Source organism: Manis javanica, chromosome 11 (assembly GCF_040802235.1).
Source record: "Manis javanica isolate MJ-LG chromosome 11, MJ_LKY, whole genome shotgun sequence".
Lineage (NCBI taxonomy): Eukaryota > Metazoa > Chordata > Mammalia > Pholidota > Manidae > Manis > Manis javanica.
Window position 1 is genome coordinate 105,870,805 of NC_133166.1, and position 18,196 is coordinate 105,889,000.

The 18,196-nt window shown below is 56.2% G+C and overlaps 1 protein-coding gene across 9 annotated transcripts in view; it reads left to right on the forward strand.

Annotated features, from left to right (window-relative positions):
- Positions 1 to 18,196, forward strand: part of CACNA1S (calcium voltage-gated channel subunit alpha1 S) — a 62,522-nt gene that overhangs the window by 19,335 nt on the left and 24,991 nt on the right. For all 9 annotated transcript variants that reach the window (XR_005057677.2, XM_037004720.2, XM_037004722.2 and 6 more), the window contains exons 6-19: positions 464 to 669; positions 1,981 to 2,084; positions 3,836 to 3,981; positions 4,404 to 4,485; positions 6,246 to 6,406; positions 8,947 to 9,172; positions 9,767 to 9,974; positions 10,967 to 11,087; positions 11,891 to 12,005; positions 12,851 to 12,944; positions 13,628 to 13,697; positions 15,913 to 16,045; positions 16,659 to 16,788; positions 17,100 to 17,159. Coding sequence is in view for 8 of the 9 variants with exons in the window: in XM_037004720.2 (XP_036860615.2) it covers positions 464 to 669; positions 1,981 to 2,084; positions 3,836 to 3,981; positions 4,404 to 4,485; positions 6,246 to 6,406; positions 8,947 to 9,172; positions 9,767 to 9,974; positions 10,967 to 11,087; positions 11,891 to 12,005; positions 12,851 to 12,944; positions 13,628 to 13,697; positions 15,913 to 16,045; positions 16,659 to 16,788; positions 17,100 to 17,159 (1,856 nt within the window). In the remaining variant the exon portion in view is untranslated. The remainder of the gene's footprint in view (positions 1 to 463; positions 670 to 1,980; positions 2,085 to 3,835; positions 3,982 to 4,403; positions 4,486 to 6,245; positions 6,407 to 8,946; positions 9,173 to 9,766; positions 9,975 to 10,966; positions 11,088 to 11,890; positions 12,006 to 12,850; positions 12,945 to 13,627; positions 13,698 to 15,912; positions 16,046 to 16,658; positions 16,789 to 17,099; positions 17,160 to 18,196) is intronic.

An 18,196-nucleotide genomic window follows, 5' to 3' on the forward strand; every position in this document is an offset into this window, starting at 1 on the left:
GGGGACAGTCGGCAGGTGAGGTCTGTTGGGAATGCTCCCCAAGGGGAGGCCTCTGAAGCCCGACGTCACGAACAGCTCAGAACCCCTATTCTGGCCCCCAGGCAGAGCTCTTTGTCAGAACGTGAGCGCCCCTGCCAGGCAGCTGCCTCCTTTTTCAGAGCTCTGTGGGCACAGGTGGCACTCACATTACACCTGCTTCACCAGTTGTGCTTCACAGGACAGGTAACCCCAGAAGCCGACCCTCGGTGAGGCCCTGGAGGCCACCACATACTCAGACAGCCTGTAGGTGCCTATCGCCAGGCCCCTGGCCCCACGCGTCTCTCTTCATGACCCGTGCAGAGCAGTTCTCTGCATTTCAGCAGCGTGTGGCATAGACCTGTTACTCAGTGCTTTCGAACTACTGTTCTCCCATCATTGTCCACCTATGCCTGCTGTCTGAGCTCATGCCGCCTTCTGCCTCCAGACATCGTGGCCACCATGGAGAATGAGAAACCGTCGCCCTGCGCCAGGACAGGTTCAGGGCGCCCGTGCACCATCAGTGGCAGCGAGTGCCGGGGCGGCTGGCCGGGTCCCAACCACGGCATCACCCGCTTTGACAACTTCGGCTTCTCCATGCTCACTGTGTACCAGTGCATCACCATGGAGGGCTGGACGGACGTTCTTTACTGGGTGTGTCGGGTCTGCGCCTGCCGGAGCCATCCCCTTTTGCCACCAGCTGGGGGTGGGGGTGGTGGGGGCTGCCCATCACTGCTTGAATGCCCCTTCTCTTCCCACCCCCCCGGGAACCCCCTGCAGGTGTGTGGCCCCCTTCTGGTCCCCATAGGGGCTGTCCCCAGGTACAGCCTGCCTGTGCAGGGCCCAGGACGGGTATGGGAGCAGAAACCAGGAGCGCCAAGGCTTCTGGTCTCAATTCCTACCTTTTCCCTAAGCCGGGGAGTGTCTCGCTCCTGAGAGCCTAGAATCTCAGATTTCTTGAGATGAAGGACCTTTTGAGTCTCTCTTCTTGCTGCCAGGCAAAACCACTTTCCCATATAAATATGATTAGATACAAATTTCCCTGTCTGTAAAATAAAACTAGTACCCACATCCTAGGGTAGCTATGAGGGTCAGTGAGAGGTTAGCTGAGTCACAACAGTGCTGGCACCCAGTCAGTCCTGTGTGAGTTTTCTTGCTGAAGTATGTTATTCATTTAGGGTTATTAAGAACCAGGTTGCATTTTTTATTTAATTGTCCAACAATGGAAGGCATCATTCCCAATTTATAGGTAAGGAAACTGAGGCTGGGGGAGATTCAGTCATTTGCCCTCGGTTACGGAGCTAATGAACAATTGATCCAAGAACTGAACTCTAATCCATGTGGCTCTGATCAGAACTCAACCACGATATGACACTGCTTGTGGGGGAAAATGCTGTAAAACTGTCAAATACTTTGCAAGTATAAAGTATTCGTAAGAACAGTTCTTATAAGTTGGTATCATGAGAACAAAGTATTAAACATTTCAAAGGCAGCCACATGTGTCACTTCCCCTCTATTATCAGCCTATGAGAAGCACGCAAATATTGTCCATCATTCAGGTGGGGTAAGGCTTGGAGGTGTCAGGGGACTGGAAGGGCCACAGGTCATTCAGGAAGGAGCTGGCCAAGCTCAGGCCAAGACTTTAACATGTTTCTTCCACTGTGAACCATCTTGGCTGGAAAGAAAGCTGGAGACTGTGTCCTTGGGAGAGTCAAGCCAGGGAGGCAGACGGGTGGAGGGAGAAATGGGTCGGCCTTACCTGGGCCAGGTAGACAGCCAGCACGACCCCCGATGGAGGTCCTTCCAGCTCCGGGTCCTGGTCCTCGAGTGAGAAAAGGTCCCTTGCTGGGCCCCAGTGGCCCCTTCCTTGTCCCTCAGGGCTGGGTGGAGTGGGAGTGAGCCAGTTCAGGGAGGGGACCTAAGCCTCAAGTCAGGGGCTGGGACTCACACCTCTGTCTGGACCAGGTCAACGATGCCATTGGGAATGAGTGGCCGTGGATCTATTTTGTCACCCTGATTCTGCTGGGGTCCTTCTTCATCCTCAACCTCGTCCTGGGTGTCCTGAGCGGGTAAGGAGGTTCAAAGGTGGCTGAGAAGAGAGAGGAGAGAGGGGAGGAGGAGGTGGGGGGAGGGGGACAAGAAGGACAGCGGGAAGGGGGTGGAGGCAGTGGGGGAGGAAGTGGTGGGGCCGGACAGGGGGGCTGGGTCAGAGCTTCTGTTCACCCTGGGGCCCTTCAGCCCAGAGTGCACCCCCTGGTTAGCAAGAAAGAGACAGAAGATGCAGTCAGAAGCCCCTCAGCTTTCGGCTTTTCTCCCTTCTCCTCAAGCCTTCTTCCATCCTTGCTTCCTCCTGTCCCTCTGCCACCCCCCTCCCTATGAACAAAGTCCTGGGGCCCCAGCCTCCTGCCCTGGACGTGTGTGAGCTGATGCCCAGCACTGTGTCAGTAAGACCTTCAGTTCAGTGCACAGACCCTGGAGTTAGAGGCCCAAGTTTAAATCCTTGCACCACTGCTTGGTGGCTGTGTGACCTTTGCCTAATTGCCTAGCTTCTCTGTGCCTCAGGTCCACATCTGTCAAATAGGAGAAATTTCAGTACCTGTTTCAGAATTTAATGATGGGAAGATTAAAAGAATTAATACCTATAAAGTACTTAGAACAGAGTCCAGCCCGTAAGAAGTGCTGAGTACTGTCAGTCACTGTCAGTGAGGGCTGTTCTCCGTGATGGCTCCATCCCAGCCCCAGCTTGGAGCCTAGTGACCACCAGCCTCTCCCCATCCCATCACAGCACCTCAGAAGCGATCCCAGTTTCTGTAGGTCAAATTCAGGGGGTCTGTGAACTTGGATAGGAAAAACTGGTGTCTATCATCCATTACCTCTCACTGAAATTGAGAGTTTCATTATGAATGTGGGTAACAAGTCACAGTGAATTTAGCGCTGTCTGTGGCTTGTCCTAGCAGAAGGCACATGTCACATTACAGCTGTTGCAAATATTACACTCCTTACTACTTTGACATGATCATTATGGGACCTGCACCTGGATCTTGCTAGTTAATGAGTGAATAAAGCATATATATTGCTTTGTTACAATTTCTTTATATTTCAGTAACTACATTTTAGTATAATTAGCTCCTTTGTAAAGCTATGGCTTTATTTTGCGCATCGAGCAGCATCAATCTTGAGGAGGGTCCCGTGGCGTGCCACGGCCACGAGCCCCTGGCTGGGGACGGCCCCTGGGATGGTGCCAAGGGCCGGAGCAGCCCCCTCCTGGCCTCCCAGCCCCACCTCCTCAGAGCCCCCTGTCTGCCCCTCGGTGTGTGGCCAAGGGCCGCCTCTGCTGGTCTGCAGACCCCTGCTGACCCTGGGGCCCTGGCCTTCCAGTGTCACCACCTGGTTCCTTCCGGGCCCGGGACAGGTTACTCCAGGCCTTGGGGCCAGAAGCGATGCTCCCAAGGCCACTGGAAGGGTCAGGGCAGCACCGGAGATCTTCTGGCTGATTCCACAGCAGTGGGCTGTCCTGTCAGTCATCGCTAGTGTCCAGGGTGACCCCCAGCCAGGGCGGGAGAGAATGAGCTGGAATGAGAAGGACACGAGAAAGAAGCCCGGGGGTTCCAAGGCGCTCCTGGGGGTGGGCGACGGAGAGGGAGCGCGAGGCTGCCCCTCAGCTGCCTGGAAGGGCACGTGGACCACAGGTGGCGCCCTGACCGGAGGAGGGGCACATCCAGCCAGAGAGAGTGCCCTCTCTGTCCTTGGGAAGCTCGACCCTCCCTCAGCCCCTTCTTTCTCTCCTGCTCCCCTCCCCACCGCCCGGGTTGCACCTCAGGGAGTTCACCAAGGAGCGGGAGAAGGCCAAGTCCAGGGGCACCTTCCAGAAGCTCCGGGAGAAGCAGCAGCTGGAGGAGGACCTCCGGGGCTACCTGAGCTGGATCACGCAGGGCGAGGTCATGGACGCTGAGGACCTGAGGGAAGGTTCGTGCCCAGGGCCCCGGCCAGCGTCCCCTGACCCCGCATTTGCCCTCGCGGTCGGCTCCTGCAGAACGCACCTCGCCCTCCTGCAAGTGTGGGGTCCGAGCAGGTGGAACGTTGCCGTTTTGCAGATGAGAAAACCAAGGCCCTTAGAAGGGGAGTGATTTGCACCTCGAAATGGTGGCATCCGGGCGTGCCAAGGCTCCTCCGGAAGGACAAAGGACCTCACTGCCCACCCACAACCACCCCCCTTCAGATGTGCACTCCTGGGCTCCTGGGGATCTGGGTCTCAGGAGCACAGGGAGGCCTCCAGCCCCACTAGGACCCATTGTCACAGGCACCTCCAGTCAAAAGACTCTTTCCCAGGGGAGCCTGGCCTAGGTGTGTCACCCGCAGAGGGGCCCACCGTGCCCTCCTGTCCCCAGGCAGGCTGTCTTTGGATGAAGGCGGTTCTGACACGGAGAGCCTGTATGAAATCGAGGGCTTGAACAAAATCGTCCAGTTTGTGTGAGTACCTGCCCACCTCCCTGGAGTCCTCCCAGCCCTGAGCTCCCAGAGACATGGGGTGGGAGCCCAGCCACCGTCCCCCTAGTGCCATCAGAGGGCACTCAGTGGGTGGCCTGTTTATATACACTGGGAGGCCCGGGAGGCAGCCAGCACATTGGGCTGCTGCCCTCGACTCAGAGCGGAGTGGGTGGGGCGGGCTGTTCCGGGAAACTGCGCAGGGCGAGGGGAGACACGCCGCAGAGGGCAGTGCCGGGAACTGTGCCCGGGGTCAGACACAGGGTCCATCCAGCTCCAGGCCTTCGTCTCCTTCCCTCACACATTCACACATGACTGTGAGTTTGAAAGATCAAACAACAGTGAACCACACCAAAGACAAGACGGAGGTTCCCCCGCCTGCAGAGAGGTGACCGTGGTGACGATCTGTATCCCTCCAAGACGCTTCCTGTGCTTTCATCACACACACACACACACACACACACACACAGGTTCTTTGTTTTTGTTTTGGCTACTTATATAACGGGGTTATTTATGTAACTACTGTCACTCCAGAGCCTAGAACAGTGCCCAGCACACAGGTGCTGCCGAATATTTGACCAATAAATGAATATGATACACATATTATCTAGTAACTTACATTTTTAACTTCAAATTATCTGTTGAGGGCAACTTTATCCATACACATACATTTTTTTAAAGGCTTCTTAAGGAAAAGTTTTAGGTTCACAGCAAAACTGAGCTGAAGGTACAGGACTTCCCATATGCCCCTGGCCCCACACATTCACGGCCTCCCCCGTCATCCACAAACGCACCAGTGGACACATGTCATCACCAGGCCGCGGGTTACAGCAGGCTCACTCTTAGTGTTGCACGTGATGTGGTTTTGGATGAATGTGTGCTGACATGTATCCGTCATTGTCATCCGGAGTATTTTCACTGCTCTGAAGGCCCTCTGTGCTCTGCCTCCTCGCCCTCCACTTCTGGCAGCCAGCCACTGGCCTCTCTACTGCCTCTGTGGTTTGCCTTTTCCAGAATGTCAGGTAGTTGGAGCCACACAGTATGTAGTCTGTTCACATCGGCTTCTTTAACGCAGTCATTTGCATTTACGTTTCCTCCTCGTCCTTTCCTGGCTTGATAGCTCATACATCTTCTTTCGGGACATATTTGGATATAAAACACTCCTCAGTATGGATGCACTATAATATATTTGATTAATCTTTCCAGTTTTTGGCAATACAAACAGTGCCACAGGGAACAGTTGTGCATAAGTATGACTATTTCTGCTGGGCAGATTCCTAGAAAAGACGTACGGGGCCAGAGGGTGTATAGATTTTAAACCTTGCCAGGCACTGCCATGTTGCTCTCCCAAAAGGTTGTGCTGACTGTGAAACCTTCCCCAGCACCAGATATTCTTAATTGGCTAAAGAACTGCTTTTATAATGGGTGACATGTGTTCCTTTAATGAAAATGTGTGGAGCCCCTACTCCATGCCAGGCACAGCGCTAAGCACTGTGCTAGCATTGTCTCTATTCCCTCTGAGGTTGTGGCATTGTCATTATTCTCCTTTGAAAGATGAGCAGCTTTGCTAATTAGATGCAAGATTTTAAATCAGTCTGGCTCTGCAGCTCATGCTCTTGGCGTCTCTCAAGTGCCTGGATGGCAGGTGATCAGACTAAGTGTGGCTGCAGTCCGTAACCTCGGAAAGGCGGGAGCTTGGAGTAAAGCAGCTTTTTGTCTCCATCCTCCTTTGCGTCCTCTCCCAGCCGACACTGGAGGCGGTGGAACCGCGTCTTTCGCTGGAAGTGCCATGAGGTGGTGAAGTCCAGGGTCTTCTATTGGCTGGTGATCCTGATTGTCGCCCTCAACACCCTGTCCATCGCCTCAGAGCACCACAGCCAGCCTCTCTGGCTGACCCATTTGCAAGGTGAGACAGCACAGAATGAGGCCAGGAACAGGACAGATGGGGGAGGTGGCCAGAGCCAGCCAGTAGCACCTCCGTTCGCAGACGAGGTCAGTTAGATAGTGACGTCGTTTTCTAGAAATGGTAGGCTGGTGACGCTTTCCTCCTCATGGCATTACTGGTGACAACACATTGGGGAACCTCCAGGTGCTTGTCCAGGTGTCAGAGAAAATTATTAAATTATAGATACTGGACATAAAGATTATCAGTAGTTTAGAACTTCAAACATCCAAGTTCAAATTCTCCTCCCACAACAGCAATCTTTCAGCAACTGTTTGTCACATATATACTGTAGGAAAAGCTTGCAAAGGAGCTCAGGACGCACAAAGAATTAATGCACTGCTCTTGGCTTCAGGCTGCTTACCTGGTCAGAAGGGAAGACATATCAATAAATAATGCCAATGTAAGGCGGGCAATGACAGAGGTAAATTGAAGGTAGCAAGAGAAAGCTTGCAGGGCAGGAGATGTTGGGGTTCGGTGGATCTTAAGGAAAGGCAGACAAGCGCCAGGCAGCCACAGGGAGGGGGGAATTCCTGCAGGGGAACAGCACGTGCAGAGACAGGGTGACCTGGGACGGTGTGGTGAGCTCAGCAGCCATACGCACTTTGTGGTGAGTGGAAGTAGCAGGAGTGTCAGGACTTTAGCCTTTAGGTGATGGGAAGCTCATGAAAATAAAATAAAACAAAGAGCAGGCATGTAACACGATCTGACCTGAGTTTTTGAAAGGTCAGTCTTGGTGGAAGGTGAATTGTCCGCTTCATCTGTGCAGTGGGTGCCCTCCTGTGTGGGGGACTTTGGGTTGTGACGAGTTCTCCAAAGAAAAGGGGGACAAGTTCCAGCAACACGGTGGGCCAGACTAAGTGTTCCCCACGACAAGCAGTTAGCAGTGCTGCCCATGTCACGAGAACCATATTTCAAAGAAAGGAGAGGAAGTTGCTGAGTGGCGGAAATGAAGAAGCTTCTGAAAGCAGTGTGTTTGTGAGCTGACTTTCAGGAACATTCTAGAACTAGGCTTAAACCCTAGGGGGTGGTGACTGGCTTCTTAACACCTATACAGGAAGAAGAGACAGGGCCTGGGGCCTGTGTGGGGTGGGAGCTGGAAGGCATAGAGCCAAGGCCCTGTCCCCATGTAAGGAAAGCAAAAGCTCACTGCCCCTTGGGCCACAGAGAGAGCTTGGGAGTTTTTCCTTGTTGGAAGCTCTGGGAACAACGAAAAATGGCTCAGGTGAGAAAAGCTAGTCACAGACAAGGGAAGCCTCTGGGGTGCCCAGCAGAAGTGAATGTAATCCACTCTTTAAGGATGCGTCTCAACCAAAGGTACACAGAATCCCTGCGGGGGAAAGTATTTCCCAAAGATGAGCTCACAACAAAACAACTGCAAACTGAATAGGGAACAGGGCCCCCCGAGGAAGAATGATCAGACACAACCCACAGGAGCTGGCAACTCCAGGAGCCTGCGATATAGTACAAAAGACACTATGTGTAAAAGGACGAAAGAGAAAAAGGAAGGAAAATAATTAGGGCAGAAGAGTGTCACCTTCTATGGGAAGGAGATAGGAAACAATGCTGCAGACCAGATGCACGCCTGCGTCCGTCCACCCAGCCGTTAACTGTTGAGTGTGCCAAGCATGGTCAGGGCGCTGTCTGTGACCACATGTGGGCAGGATGTGAACACTGCCCACCACAAGGAGTGAGAGATGGATTTGAGATTCCTGGCCTTTGCAGGTAAACAGATGGTAGCACTGCTTACTGAGATGGGGAAGTCAGTCAGTGACTGGGTATTTTGGGGGCTGAGAGAGGCTGGTCAATGGTGCCCAATGCTTCTGGGAGGTCAGGAAAATGAGAATTAAAATGTTGGTTGGATTTGGTAACATGGAAGCGATGGAAGACAGGAGCGTGTGTTGGTGCAGGGAGGGGGTGCACCCAGTTAGGTCTGAGTTGGAGAAGGAATAGGTCTGAGGAGGTGAGAAATCGGAGTAGGTAACCTTTTCTGGAGAGTGGCTGTGACTGGAAGGAGAGAGCGGGGGCAGAGCTACAGGGAAAGCGGGGTTGGCTGCGCGTTTAGAACGGCAGTAGGACAGTGCCTTAGAAAGGAAGAGGCTAAACATGGGGAAGAAAAGGGGTCACTGGCAGTGGGTTTCCTGAGGTTGAGGGTGCGTGGGGCAAGCAGAGGGGACAGATCAGCTTCAGAAAGGTGGGGGGGACCCCTCCTCTAGCAAGAGAGAGGGAGGCGTCATGAGGAAGTGGCAGAGCTTTATGATTTTAAGTGAAATTAGATGAAATAAAATTGTTAATATGGAATGGCTTAGCTTTTTAGAAATCTAGGTCAGTGCTACTTCCACGGGCAACAATTCACCAGATTTCACTGGGTTTTGAGGGTGGAGAAAGGAGGATGCTGGGAAAGGTGGTGAGGGCGCCGGGGCTGAGGGCTTGGCCAAGCGAGAGCTGGGGCGGGAGAGGGCGAGCAGGCGGGCAGGGAGCTGAGGCCACACTGCTGCCCGCAGACGTCGCCAACCGCGTGCTGCTGTCCCTCTTCACCGTCGAGATGCTGATGAAGATGTACGGGCTGGGCCTGCGTCAGTACTTCATGTCCATCTTCAACCGCTTCGACTGCTTCGTGGTGTGCAGTGGCATTCTGGAGATCCTCCTGGTGGAATCGGGTGCTATGACCCCCCTGGGCATCTCCGTGCTGCGCTGCGTCCGCCTCCTGAGGATCTTCAAGGTCACCAAGTGAGCGCCAGGCGGGTCCCACCCACCCTGCACCCCGAGGCCTGGGGTCTGCACAAGGTCCCCGGTGGCCCCGGCCAGGAACCGGCCCCCCTCTATGCAAGAGAAATTGCTTCTCCCCTCTTGACCTCACTTCTCTGATCTTTGCTTGCCCCTCACCGTTGTCTCGCAGTGAGGCAGGGACGGTGGGCATGCACAGGAGAGAGGGGGGGAGAAGAAGGGGCTGGGGGGGAGGAAGGAGAGGCAGGTGGGGGAGGAGCCTGGGAATAAGGAAGGACCCAGTAAGAGGAGGGAGGGAGCGGGGAGGGAAGGGGCGGTGCAGTCACGCGTTCCTGAGGGCTGACTGAGCGCCCCCCGAGCTGGGCGCGGTGCCGGGCACGGGTGCCCAGGAGCGAGGCGGTCCTCACTCTCACGGGGCCTGTGGTCTAGCGCTGTGACCGGCAGGGATGGAGGAGCAATCTGGGTGAGTGCTCCGGGGGAAGCGGAGGCGGCTTGCACTCGATGCACGCACCCCGGGCCTTCTCGGCCAGAGGCAGCCCTGTCGCCCTCTGCTCCCCCCGGTCCAAGCCCGCCCGGGGCCTCATGAGCTGCTTTCAGGCACTGGACGTCGCTGAGCAACCTGGTGGCATCCCTGCTCAACTCCGTCCGCTCCATCGCCTCCTTGCTGCTGCTGCTCTTCCTCTTCATCGTCATCTCCGCCCTGCTGGGCATGCAGCTCTTCGGGGGCAGGTACGACTTCGAGGACACGGAGGTGCGGCGCAGCAACTTCGACAGCTTCCCACAGGCTCTCATCAGCGTCTTCCAGGTAGGCCGCGCTGCACGGGCTCAATCCTGCTTCTCATCCTTCAAGGTCATGGTGGGCGTCACCTCCTCTGTGAAGCCTTCTCTGATCTGTGGGCTTGAGTTCGAGGTCCCTCTCCAGGCCCCCTCAGCCCTGTGCTGCTCTGCACTGGAATAGCTGCCTGTCTGTCTCCTCCACACTCCTGAGGCCAGGGGCTGTGCCCCGTGTGTCCTGTCTTCCTCCCTGGTGCCTTGCAGAGGGCTGACCCACAGACCAGGAGTGAATGGAGGCGGGCAGATAATGAAGGAGTGGAGGTGGGGTGCACTGGGGGCCCAGCTGCATGTTTTCTCTCCATTGCTCCTGGTATCGGGCACGGTGAGCTCTCCCTGCCAAGGCCGTGAAGGCCCCAGAGAAGTGCCGACCATTTCTCCCTCAGAGGCAGGGCTTGGCCAGGGTTTGCTAGAGGCCGTTCACAGGAGCCTGAATGACTCTGACTTCTGAGAGGCCGTCAGAGCCACAGGCCTAAGGAGGAGCTTCCCTTGTGCAGGGCAGAGAAATGCCCCCTCTGCTGGAGCCCGTGCTCAGGAGGGACCCTGCCCATTGGTGCCATGGGAGGGGCCGTGTGTGACAATCTGGCTGGCTCTACACCTTCTTCCTGTCACACCCCTGGCTGCTCAGGCATTACGTCTTCCAAGGCACTAAACATTTCACACTATTTCTGGAGGCTGGGATAACAGGCAGCCTGTCAGGACGCATTACATACAGTTAAGCCTGGCATTAGGAACAGGGCACGGGGGAGTGGGGACGCCACAGTCAAACCCCTCGCCTGGGCAGCCAGTGATAAGGAAGAGGCCCCAGGAAGAGAGCAGGGACCTTCTGTCCCGGCCACGGAGGGAGAGAGGACAGGTCCAGGGCGTGGCGGGTCGCAAGGGGCCTCTCAGAGAGCTCGGCCCCAACTGACGGGTCCCAGGTCCTTCTGTGTCCCCCCCAACCCCTGTTTCTCCCTGTCCCTCCAGGTTCTGACGGGTGAGGACTGGAACTCTGTGATGTATGACGGGATCATGGCCTACGGCGGTCCGTCCTACCCCGGCATGCTTGTGTGCATTTATTTCATCATCCTTTTCGTCTGTGGCAACTGTACCCCCTCAGGAACAGGGCGCAGGAAAGGGCTTGGGGAGGGGGGGTTGGGAGACAGGCTTGAAACAGAGTCAGGGGTGTCCACCTGCCAGGCACCAGGCTCTCTGGCCACAGGTGAGCTCCCAAGCTCCTGGTGGGCTGGGAGATAGGCTCCAGCAAACACCAAAAGCAGGTGTAGCTGCAGGATAATCCTCCTGCCAGGAAGGCCAGAGAACCACAGGGGTGGGAGAATTAATGCCAGGGAGATTGGTGAGCCTGAGGGAGGGAGCAGGAAGGGCAAGGGGAACAGAGAAGAGGGAAGCTCAGGGGACAGCCTGGTCCAGAGGTGGGAGGGCAGGTGGGAAGGAGCCAGGGAGCCAGGCAGGCTGGGCATGGGTGAACTGAGAGATGAGCCGAGAGGCTGGGGGTGCGGCGGGCAGGGTACAGAGAGCCAGCAGCCAGGCCCCGGAGGCCTGTGCCTTGGAGCCTGGTATCGGAGGGAGGGAGCGAGGGGGCCACCCTTCCCTGAGTTCCCGTGGGTTCATGGCTCCCAGACAGCCTCTGTGGGAGCTGGGATCAGTCCTGAGCAGGAAATACTGGCATCTGAGGCCACTGGGGATTCAGGCCCCATCGCGGGCACTCTCTGTAGGCAGGCTTCCCTGAGGATGCTTGTCCATGTCCCGGGGCCCCTGCCCTCCCGTGGGACTCCAGGACCCCACCCAGGGAGCAGGCTCAGGTTCTGCCAACATGCATGCATGTAGGACTCTGGGCCCAGAGGTTTCCCTTTCACCACAACTCGAGGCTCCTTAGCTGGACGCCCTCAGACATCCTGCTCAACGTCTTCCTGGCCATCGCTGTGGACAACCTAGCCGAGGCGGAGAGCCTGACCTCTGCCCAGAAGGCCAAGGCTGAGGAGCGAAAGCGCAGGAAGATGTCCAGGTGAGGGCTGCCTCCCCAGCAGGGAGGGATGGGGTGCACGCTCCCTGGGGCCTGCTGAGCAGGGGCCGCACCCCCACAGTGCCCACCCCAGCAGCAGGGCGCTCACTCCATGCCGCCCAGGGGAGCAGAGCTGGGACTTCCAGACAGGCTTGCCAACAGCATGTCCAGGGATGGCTGGGGTCCCAGGAGGCATCCCTGGGCAGGACTACAGGCAAGGCAGCCTCTACAAAGGCCTCAGGAAATGGCAAAGCCTGGGGAATCAGGCCAAGGTGCCCCAGGGAGGGGTCTAGGAATCCCCCAGCCTGTCCATGAAGCCCCTGCACTTCTTGGAGGGTTGGATGGAGTCTTCCCTTTGCAGAGCCTCAGGCATCCTGTGTGCGTGGTGGCTGGCTCCTCAGGACCGTTACAGTTCTCCCCATCTACACGTGTGTCCCTTAACTCTCTGGAGCCTGGACCCCCCTCTGGGAACAGAAGCAGGCCTGGTCTTCTAGGCAGTATTTCCTACATTCTACCCACAAATGGGTCATCTGGGGTCTTGTTATGCTGATTCTGATTCAAGATGGGTGGGTCGGGGCTCCCCGGTGGCGCCAGTGCTGCAAATATCCTTCCCCCCACTCGCTGGTCAGTGGCCATGGAATGTGGCTGGCCAGTGAGCCCTGTTTAGCCGCGGGCCCGACCTGAGCTCCATGCCCCCTCATCACAGGGAAAGGGCTTGCCCAGGCCCACATCCCTGCCCGTGTCCTGGCCTTCCTGCCCAGAGCCCCTGAGGGCCCCATCAGGCTGAGCGGATCCCAGAGAACTTTCTAGTCGGGCCCCCACTTGGCTTTCTTGGTTTTCCCACTCAGGGGCCTTCCAGACAAGCCAGAGGAGGAGAAGTCCATGATGGCCAAGAAACTGGAACAGAAACCCAAGGGGGAGGGTATCCCCACCACCGCCAAGGTGAGCAGACCACATGGGGCGGGCCTGGGGCAGGATGAGGACCGACCTTGGAAACCCCCCATTCACCCCCGGGCCTTGGGGTGCTGCTGGGGTTTGGGAAGGTGGGGAAGAGGCTCTCTGCCTGGTTATCTCCCTCATGATACTGGGGAAAGAGTCAGTGGCTATGGCTACAGCAGGGAACCCTTTGTACTGGGAACCCAATCTGGGAACCAGACTTCCTCAGAACCCCAGCTTCCCACCCAAGTCAAGGAGCCCCCCTCCCCTCTTGACACCCCTGTTCCATTGAGAGGCCCAGACTGGCCTCCCACCATTCCTAGCCCTGCCCTGTTCAGTCTCCCTGGATGCGGAGGAAGCAGAGCTCAGCAGGTCAGGGAATTGGACCCCAGGGGGGCTGGGACCCCGGCCTGGGGAGTTCAGCTCCCTTCTGAGAACCAGCAGGGGTGCAGTGCACAGACCGGGACTGGCGGAGGTCCTGGCTTCGTCCCGTGGGAGCTTGGGCAACTGGTCTGACCTATCCAGGCTGGCTTCTCGTTTGTAAAATGAGAATGATCATAACATGGCCTATCCTTCAGGCTTCAGGGAGGGTGAAGAGAGCTGAAGCCTACACGGGCCCCCAGTAAATGTTCAATAAGTGGCAACTGCAGCTTTTTCCTATCGTCATTGTCACTGTGCTCTTCCTACAGCTGAAAATAGATGAGTTTGAATCGAGTGTCAATGAGGTGAAGGACCCCTACCCCTCGGCTGACTTCCCAGGTGAGGGTCCTGGGGCCCTGGGGGGAATATGCTGGGGTGGATTTCTCCTTGGGGGCAGCCTATTGTGTGTCCCCTGCCTGGACTCTTCCGTGAGGAGATCAGGACACAGGATGTCCCTCTGCACCTAGTCATGCAAATAAGCTACCTGCCAGCCGGCCTCTCCTTACAATACACACAACAGAAAAATCCATGCATTTTATTTTCCTTTAATTCAGCAAGTATTTATTGAGTGCCAGGAGTGGGCTTCAATGCTTAGGGGCACAGACTCATGGCTACACAGGTCTTCCATTCTAGCCACACAGCGCAGATCGTTGATGAGGGTGTGTCCAAGTGTGTGGGGCAGGTGGGCAGGTTATTCAGCATCCAGTGTCTGGCAGGACTGGGGGATGGACTGATACAGGGACTTGCCCTATGGGAAGATCCAAATGAAGGTGACAAAGGTAGGCTGGGAGAGAGGATAATCCATGGCTGTGGATAAACTATAACATCTTGTAAGTGCAAATAACCAGTGGCTGCTGCAGAAATCCTCTTCATCTGTCCCAGAGAACACATGGAAGGGGTGGAGCCAGGCTGGGTTCATGCCGCAAGGCTGCCTGCAAGAGCCCTGATGCCTCTGAGCTCTTGGTTCTCTTAGCTCACCCATGAGTCTGTCGGGGCCCTGAGTCGCTGGTCCATCAGTGGAATCAGCTGGTTAGCATCAGTTTGCCCTGGGGACTCTAAGGTCCAGGGAGAGCTTTCTGTGTTCCAGATGGCACAGAATAGGCACTCAATAAACAGACTGAACTAATGCATGGAAGGACTTTGCAAAGTGAAGTGTGGGGAGAATGGAGCTGGTGCAGATAAGACTAATAATATTTCTTCAGATATCTGCCAGAAACAAATATTTGCATTTCAAAATAATTCATCTTGAGTTGTTTCATCTAACACCCATCCTTAATAGACGTGAGTGGCTGGTAGAGGGTGGCTGACCTGGGGAGTCCGAGGTTAGGGGAAGTGCGGAGGGTGGAGGGGCAATGGGGTGGGCAGCTGGAAGAGGTCTAGCCAAAGGGGCTGAATATGTTTATCCTGCTTCTTTTCAAAAATAATTTGAAATGCCTTATGACAAAAGATATGGACAATGAAGTTAATAAATTGGGCATTGACTGAAGAAATCAGAATTAACCGGTAGAAAGAAAGCAAATATGCTGACTGCAAGAATTAACAGTCCCTGTGATTGAGCACAAACTGTGTCTCTGGGGTGTCTGGCAGCCGGGGGAGGACGGGAAGTGTCATGTCAGGACACTCATTGTGAGGAAGAAGAAGTGGGGGTCTCTGGCGGGGCTGAGAACCTGTGCAGGCTGCCAGGATGGAAGGAGCAGAGTCCATGGCTTCGGCTTCCCCAAGGGGCCTCTGCCAGGAGCTGGCATGGTAGGGAGGGGGCGGCTGTGGGGTGAGGGAACCAAGGGACTGGACAAGAGCTGCAAGATGCCAGGCACTCCAGCTTGTGCCAGGGCTGCCCACCCTGATCGCTGGATCCTCCCCTTGGAGCTGAGGGCCTCGGGGGGGTCAGCTCCCTCTCACAAGTCCATGGGACAGGAATGAGCTTGGAGGGCCATCTCTCTCCTCCACCCCCTCTCACCGCAGTGTCTGCCTTGGTGCTGGAGTCTGGCTAAAGCCCAAGCAGTGTGATTTCTTCTCATGCTGGCAAGTCGCCTCTGCAGTGGTTTAGCATCTAGCCCAGGAGAGGACCTCAGAGTCCATTTATTTCAACAAGCCTCTGGCCCCTCAGCAATGTTGCAAACTGGGAAGCCAAAGCCCTGGATGGACAGGGACTTCCTAGCATGCACAGCAAGTTAGGGACATGGCCAAGCACCAGAACTCAGGTCTCATCTGAAGCAGGGCCCCCCAGTGCTCCCCAGCTTGTGAGCATTTGAGATGGTGTGAGTCCAGCCCTGAGACAGAAGATGCGACATCAAGGCCGCCCGATCTTGCTCTCGGCCCCACTTCTGGAGGGTCCGGGTCTGACGGTCATCTGCAACAGCTCAGGCCTGTTCGCTGCAGGGAAGGAGAGACCCATGGGCTGGACTGTGCTGACGTCCTCGGGCCTTGCCTTGACTGCCACCACCTTTTGCTTGCTGGCTGCTGGGAAGTCGTGGTGGGATTCAGAGCATAGAAGCCAGGGGAGCAGCAGAGTAGGGAAGGACACTCCCAATTCTGCTCTCTCTCCTCCCCACAGGGGATGATGAAGAAGATGAGCCAGAGATCCCGGTGAGCCCCCGCCCGCGCCCCCTGGCTGAGCTGCAGCTGAAAGAGAAGGCGGTGCCCATTCCAGATGCCAGCTCCTTCTTCATCTTCAGCCCCACCAACAAGTAGGGGGTCCCTTGGCTGCCGAGCAGCACGGCCAATGGGGCTTCCGGGGAGGGCTGCCCTAAAAAGGCCCTTTCACCTGATTCTCTGGGCTTAGCGTTACACTCTGAGAAACTCATTCCTCCAGCTTAAGCTCTGGTGCCCTGTTTGAAATGCTAGTGTCTCTGAGAGAGGTAATGCTGTAAACCTCAGCAGGTACTTACACCTGAGGGGGATTCTATATATTGGCTCCTTCCTGGGAGCAATTTTGACCTCACAATTTTACAACTTTAAAATACACGTAGACTGTAGTCTTCATGGAGTTTCACCTTTCTGGCTTGTGGATGGAGGTCAGCCTGTCCTGTTCTCTGGTGGGGAAACTGTGGAGGGGTGGGGGTGGGATCCTGGGGGAGAGGGCAGGTGGTGCTGGAGGGGCTTGGTTGTGAGGGGCAACTGAGGCTGCAGGGACAGAATGAGGGGCAGGGCCACCTGCACGTCCGGTCAGAGGACCATCCAGATGCAGGCGTCCTTCTCCACCGACCCGTGAGGTGCAACCCAGCGGCCCTCTGCAGGACAGCGGCTGGTGAGGCCTGAGCGCCCCGTGGCTCATAGCTGCCCTGACCCCCACCCCTGCAGGATCCGTGTCCTGTGTCATCGCATTGTCAATGCCACGTGGTTCACCAACTTCATCCTGCTCTTCATCCTGCTCAGCAGTGCCGCCCTGGCTGCCGAGGACCCCATCCGGGCAGAGTCCATGAGGAATCAGGTGATGGCAGACCCGTGCCCTCTGCCCGCTCAGCACCCCTCCCCACTCCAAGGTCAGCCACTGGCACGTGTTGCTCTGGTGTTAGAGCTCAGCTGTATCCTCTGTGTGGTATGGCAGCAGAGTGTATTAGAGTTTAAATCCCTGGAGGGCCAAGACTGTGCAGTCCCTCCTTCTGAACAGTGTCATCACAGCAGGCAACACAGACAGGCTCCTGTCACCTGGTTTCAATGATGCTGGTCGTGGTGGCATAAAGATGGTGCCATTGCTCCGCCCTTCCTCACTGACCTCTCTCTCCCCGGCCCTGTCACCAGATCCTTGGGTATTTTGACATCGCTTTCACCTCTGTCTTCACTGTGGAGATTGTCCTCAAGGTGAGTGAAGGCTGAGGGATGGCTGGATGAGGGGTGTGTCCAGGCCGAGCGGCCACACCTGCTGTGGCTCCGACTTACACGCTGTACGCACCTGTGTCTGGGAAGCCATAGGCATTTTCTTCCCATGTTGAGGGTGCAGTTAGCCTAAGAGCAGATCCAGGGAGCTGTGACTTGTTCCTGGACCTTTGTTACCAATGCCTGAAAGGCCTCTCCCCCCAGGGGTCCCCAGAGAAGTGACTGCGGCCTTGAGGGGGGGGTCTCTGGCAGCTCCGCCCTATCACGGCCCTCCCGGTCCTGGTCCACGGCACATGGCTGCTCTCCTATTCCCGAGGCTGACACACTGGGCTCACATTACCACAGTGGAAGGTCTGGGGACCAAAGAGAGGGCCCACGTGTGACTGAGACTGAGTAGTCCCAGCCTTTACCTTCACAAGCCAGGAGGGAAGAAGGGGGTGTCCTGGGCCCAGGGCAGGCTGCATGATGAAACCGGAACAGTCCCTTACTTATTTCTTGGCCTCCACTACTGAAGGAGCTGAGCAGAGGGAGAGGGTGGCTTCCTCAAGGTCCAGGAGGACTTCCTGGAGGTGGTGACATTAGAGTTAGACCTGGAAGATGGAAAAGATTCATTACTGGGGAGAGATACCAGAGTCGGTCCAAGAGGACAGAAAAATAGTGAATGCATTGAAAGGAGATTTTGGGATTTGCTCAGAGGGCAGAAAGTGACCCCTTTGGGCTGAGATGGAGTGCACAAACATGGAGGCCTGGGCTCAGAGGCTGGGAGGGGAGTTGAGACAGAATCATCTTGAATGCCAGGTAATACTTCACCCTCCCAGACCTCAGGGACACGATGTGCTCGTGCAAAGGGCCTGGGAGGTTATTGGAGACCAGACGACAGAAGCTGAGAGGAGAGCAGGAAGCAGGGGGGTGGCAGGAGAGGGGCTGCAGAGGGAAGAGGGGAGTCAGAGGCTTGCAAAGGTCTCCGAGTCTCCGGGGTTGGCTGCCTGACTCCGCAGTCCTTAGGGCAGAGGTGACTTCTG